This window comes from Salvelinus alpinus, chromosome 21, assembly GCF_045679555.1.
Source record: "Salvelinus alpinus chromosome 21, SLU_Salpinus.1, whole genome shotgun sequence".
In the NCBI taxonomy this organism is placed as follows: Eukaryota; Metazoa; Chordata; class Actinopteri; order Salmoniformes; family Salmonidae; genus Salvelinus; species Salvelinus alpinus.
The window spans coordinates 6400302-6406182 of NC_092106.1; the positions used below are offsets into that span (position 1 = coordinate 6400302).

The 5881-nt window shown below is 43.1% G+C and overlaps 1 protein-coding gene across 1 annotated transcript; it reads right to left on the reverse strand.

Moving 5' to 3' along the window:
• Positions 1–1238: 1238 nt before the first annotated feature.
• On the reverse strand, positions 1239–4848 carry LOC139548614 (galaxin-2-like). The gene is made up of 5 exons (XM_071358402.1): positions 4680–4848; positions 3689–3918; positions 2656–2984; positions 2215–2271; positions 1239–2021 (listed from the first exon to the last, which is right to left on the reverse strand). The coding sequence occupies exons 2-5, from the start codon at positions 3787–3789 to the stop codon at positions 1741–1743; spliced, it is 768 nt and encodes a 255-aa protein (XP_071214503.1). The 5' UTR covers positions 3790–3918; positions 4680–4848; the 3' UTR covers positions 1239–1740.
• Positions 4849–5881: the final 1033 nt, after the last annotated feature.

Sequence of the window (5881 nt, forward strand, 5' to 3'; positions counted from 1 at the left end):
GGACCATCTCCCACGACAAGAGCCTGGAAGGAAGCATATGAAAGATGCAATTTCTCGCTCACTTTCCTCTCATTTCTTGCCAAGTTCTCCTCTAAATTGTTTCTGCCACAAGTTGTTTTCATTCCCATTCAATTTCGTTAATAGTTATAGGACCACTCATGTACTATTTTTTGGACCACTTCAGAATTCGGACAGTTTCAAGCAATTGTTTGGCGCCAGTGTCAACCGATTATTTTGATATACAGTCATTTCATTGTGGTTTCTGAGGCTCCACTAAAAATATCCTACAGATAAGTAATTACCGTACGGAAGAGAAGAGGGAAGGTTTCTTTTTTTAACCAAACACTCTTGAGACACAATCACATCAGTTCCTTCCATTATTTTCAGCACATTTTCTGGAGCACTATATTTATAACACTATAACGTGTTTGTAGTGTTATACAATTGTTTGCCCTGTAACTGGACAGCTTTGTTTGATGGTTGTTCATGTAGAATGGAACTGAACCAAATCTTCTGTGTCTTTCATACAGTAGTTCTGTTGTCATGCAGGTGCCTGCATGGCTGCGGCCTCCCACCCAGCCTTGTACAATAGTCACAACTAAGAGAGAGGATCAGCAAGGATCTTTCGGGAGTTTCTCCCATTCTTCTCTGCAGATCCTCTCAAGCTCTGTCAGGTTGGACGGACAGCTATTATCAGTCAACATTAAAAGCTTTTTATCTGAAATCGGTATGCTTTTTACAAGGCACACTTGTCAGAGAAGACAGAGGAGCATCTGTCAACATAGCAACCGTCAAATTGTTCAAAATTATTCTAATAAATACAACAGTTAGACAATAAATCAAGATACTCCAAACTCAGATATTGACTGAGTACATAAAGCTTTTAATGTTGACTGATAATAGCTGTCCGTCCAACCTGACAGAGCTTGAGAGGATCTGCAGAGGAGAATGGGAGAAACTCCCCAAATACAGGTGTTCCAAGCTTGTAGCGTCATACCCAACAAGTCTCGAGGCTGTAATCGCTGCCAAAGGTGCTTCAACAAAGTACTTAGTAAAGGGTCAGAGTACTTATGTAAATGTCATATTTAAATTTTTTTTTTTTTATTATGGAGTATTGTGTGTAGATTGATTCGGGGGGGAAAAAATAATTGAATGAATTTTAGAATAAGGCTGTAACGTAACACAATGTGGAAAAAGTCACGAGGTCATGGTGAAGTCACACACCTACACACAATTGCTTGGTTAGAAAATAGGCTTTATTTCCTGCCGTTTCACAATGTGGTGCAATCCCTTCACAGACAGATTCACGCCAATGATGTTAGTGTCACATTGAACAAAGAGTTTCAGTGAGTAAATAGCTTCAGTATGGAATAGCCATTATTAAGACAATAGATTTGTATTAACATTAAAGTAACGTTTGCGATAATATTACAGAAAACCACTACCTAGACTTATCCTGAGATATGACTCATGAGAGATCATAAACATGGTCGTATTTTTGTAAGCAAATAAAAATAGCTTAAAGATATACTGACATCTTAAATGGGTCATCTGTGATAGCCACATACATTCTTTTGAGTTTTAAATGAATTATATACAAATTGACTCTTGAAGAATATAACGTATGCCTCATGAGCTTAGTTAAACTGTCCTACCCCATCAGAACCCAAAATAGACGTTTAAAAAAAAAAAAAAGCCATTGTTTGTAAGCAATGTAATTGCCTCAAAACATGGTTAAATTTATAATTTTGAGCACCTGGAGAGGATGGAATGAACAGGGGAGGAATGATCGCTGAGATCAGAGATGAACCTTATGGTGTCTGAGAAAGGCATTTTCACCCAGATGTAAGTGCTGCCCGGCACCAGTTCAGGGGAGCTGCAGTGGTCGGGTAATGTGAGGTAGTGAGGGGAAGGCAGGGCGTTGACATGGCCACGCGAGGCCAGCATGTACATGGCCTTCACCATCACGATGGACCGCTCATTCATCTTCACAGACACACTCTCCACTGTCCCTAGCAGAACTGACACACACACACACACACACTTTAGATCAGTGTTGTGAAGCTACTGTAAATCAATTAGTCTAAGTGCTTTCCAAAAGAATTGAAGTGCTTCCCACAAAAGTAGATTCAAGGGCTTCCCAATGCTCTTGCTAAAGGTCAAAGTATTGAGTAATGTTTCCTTTCATCTTGTGCTTCAAACTGGAGGCCTTACCTCTGCTGTGACACAGGACTTCAGTCTTTAAATCCCCCAGTGGTAGAAGCCTGGGCCCTGAGGATAATGAACAACAGTCTAATCAAATGGACAGAGACCAGGCAGGGACACATCAGAAGACACCCCCTTTATCTTATGCATGTATGCCATTTAGCGGACGCTTTTATCCAAAGCGACTTATAGTCATGCATGCATTTTTACACGTGGATGGTCCCAGGAATCAAACCCACTACCCCAGCGTTACAACCAGGCTCTACCAACTGAGCTACAAAGGACCACATGAATATCATATAGAATCTTCATATAGAATCTTCATATCACTCGCCTGCCCTGTAGGTAGATCTTTCGGAGACCTTTCAGAGATAAACTCAAACTGTGACAAAAATCATGTATCGATGAAAAATGGGAATCAAGTTCGGATTGTATCCGGTTCCCACTGACCTGGAATCACGTTCTTGGTGGTGTTGTGTGGTTCAGGCCTTGGGTGCAGGACCCCGGCGCAGCAAGACCACAGGGAGGCATTGGGATAGCGGTGCCCACAGCAGGTGAACCCTGGCTGGGTAGGATAGAGCAGGTCTAGCCCTGGGGCAGAGCAGCAGGTCTGGGTGGAGCCGGCCTCCATCAGAACACTCCCACAGCACTGGGCCTCCTCTGAGAGTCTGTCCTGAACCTGCAGGTTGTACAGAGTCCCTGCACAGCACTTCATCTGGTCACTGTTGTAGTCATAGGCCTTTCCTCCGCAGCAGGACTTGTTCCCCCACCTGCTGTGTCTGGGCAGAGAAAAATATTTGATCTCCCTATATCAAAAGAGTCCATATCATCTCTCAGAATTTGGTTCCTTTTGTGCTGTCATGTTGGGTGAGATCAGAGCCATATGTACTGATGATTATTTATCATTGATTGGATTTTACCCATTCTATTTCGATGAATAGCTCTCAAGGAAATGGGATCTGGAGAGTTCTAGCTATAAAAATAATGAGTTTTAGCCAATTGATTACTTGAATCGACAGATTGAGCAATGAAGAGAGATGACCAGTAGCATGTATTCATGGATGCCATGGGAAGCCAATGAGACAAGATCGAAATTGTGGGGGGAAGTGGAAAGAGGGGTAAAATACCCCAAAATATATACAAAATAAATATATATATATTTCCAGTCTGTCAGGTCATGCTACATTTTTCCGTATTTCCAATAAACAGACTTCAGTCAATAAGAAACACAGTTTACATGAAAAATACATTAGTAATATTCCTAAAATCCCAAACAACCATCAACCAGCTTCCCCCCATAGCCGCGGGAAGTAGGGATGCTGAGGGTGCTGTAGCACCGCTTGAAAAATCACAATAAAATATATATTTTTTTTAATTAAAATTAAATAAATGTTGCACTAGGCCTTTATTACTCTTGTATGAGCAAAGAAGAATCCTGGCTAAGTTCATCTACCTACAGTTTCCACCCTATAGAGCAACTCACTTGTGTCCGTTGCAGCAGATGTCATACTGAGGGTCGTATGTCTCCTCTCCACAGCAGTGTTTGCCTGGATCGTTGAGATGAACGCGTGAGCCACACACCATGTCACGGGATGGCAGATACAAGTGGCCACCTGGGGAGCACTGGTACCCATCCTCCACCACACGGTGCAAGGTCTGGTTACAGCACAGCACCCCTTGGTCCTCTACACCATACGGAGTTGTACCGCAGCACTGGGAGAGAGACACACACCGGTCAGCAGGGTAACAACACACACACAACATGAATAACAGACGTGCAGACACACCGTAGCATGCACATACCCAAAATTCAAACACAATCACAAAAGAAAGTCAACTTGCTATACAGGAGAGTCTAACTTTTTTACCAGGGGATCTGTGCGCACACATCCTCTACCAACAGAGCGCCAAGCGAAAGAGGAGCTGCTCTACTCTTGACTGGTTGCAGGTTGGGGCTTACAGAACTAAATGTGCTGCCAAAACTGACATAGTACCGCATATAGTAACTATTGTTACTGGTAAATCACGGGGCAATTTTCTCCCTGACACTTTTAGATCAAGCAGCACTCTAGAAAATTGGCCTTGAGTATAGAACACCCTCTTCCCACGGGGGCCCTGTCTAAACATTCTGAGTGGACTGAAATGGGTCTGTGGACAACGTATAGTGTCAGCCTTGCCTTAAATTACCACTTTTTAGTTATTTTGACCATTTAAAAAATTTACAAATACACAGATACATCCCTGTGCTGTACAGCCTTGTCTTTATGCCTTGACAAACAACAACTCAACAAGCGTATGGAGGATTTAGCTGTTTTACTTTAATTTGACTGAGATGAGGAGAACCGATTTTTATGTAGCGGAGGAGGTTCAGTGAACCAAGCCTAAGCTCTGTGGCCTAAGCTCTGTGGGCTAACTATAGGCCTAAGCTCTGTGGGCTAACTATAGGCCTAAGCTCTGTGGGCTAATGGACTTACCAGGTTTTTTCCAAGCACCCTATTGGACAGCTTCCCGGCACAGCAGATTTTACTGTCTGGATTGTAAACCTGAGAGCCACAGCTAGCACCATTGTAGAGACCTGGTTAGAGAGATGGGACGGAGGAAGGACAGGGATGGGGATGATCAGATCAAGACTGTTAAGTAATCTGTCTAACCTGGCAGCATTTACTGTACATACTGTAAAATCAGCATCCATACAATACAGTGCGATGACTGCTGAACAAAACTGGTCATCTGTTACAAATATGGACTGCTCTTTCACCTACATATTTGATGCATTATGGCCTTTGTAGAGAAATGTTACAGGAAAACCCCCAAAATTTGCAGAGATTGGGCGATTCGACTGATGATATAAAACAGCTGTTTAATGCTGTTTCCTCTCATGTGTGTTATGTGGGAAAGGGGGATACCTAGTCAGTTGCACAACTGAATGCATTCAACCGAAATATGTCTTCCTCATTTAACCAAACCACTCTGAATCAGAGAGGTGCCTCCACGTCATTGGCGCTCGGAGAGCAGTATCTTACTGTCGTGGTAGAGCACCTAATCTTCCACGAGAACTCACACACGTGTCTCATTTAAGATTTTATATTTTATATTTCACTTTCCCCACTTTCTGGAGTCTCATAGAATGCATTTCCAATGTCTCCATTGCGTGTGCTTCTCTGTCTGTGTGTGTACAAATAGCACAAAGATGCACACCCAGTCTGAGAAAGTGGGGAAATACTTTCCACAGTACGTAACCCCCCCCACCCTCTACTGTCTTACATGGGGTGTGACGGAGTGTTCCCTCGTGGGAGTAACTTTGTTCCTGGAGAGAAGTAGGGTTCACACAGCAACGTTCTGTTGATGGGTTGAAACAGGCACCTAGACTACATGGATGTTTCCCAGACATACTGGAGGCAGATGGAGAAACAGACAGAGTGGGGAGGTTCTGAGACCACCTCTGCAGGAAGTGCAACTCAGAGCAAGGTAATGTACAGGAAGTCTATAAACTGGGAAAGTTCAACTATTTGTTTGTCTTTACATCTGCCTCCACAGTTTAGCAGGGAAAGACATTAATTTCAAAGGATCCATATGCACAGTGCACACACACACACACACACACACACACACACACACACACACACACACACACACACACACACACACACACACACACACACACACACACACACAC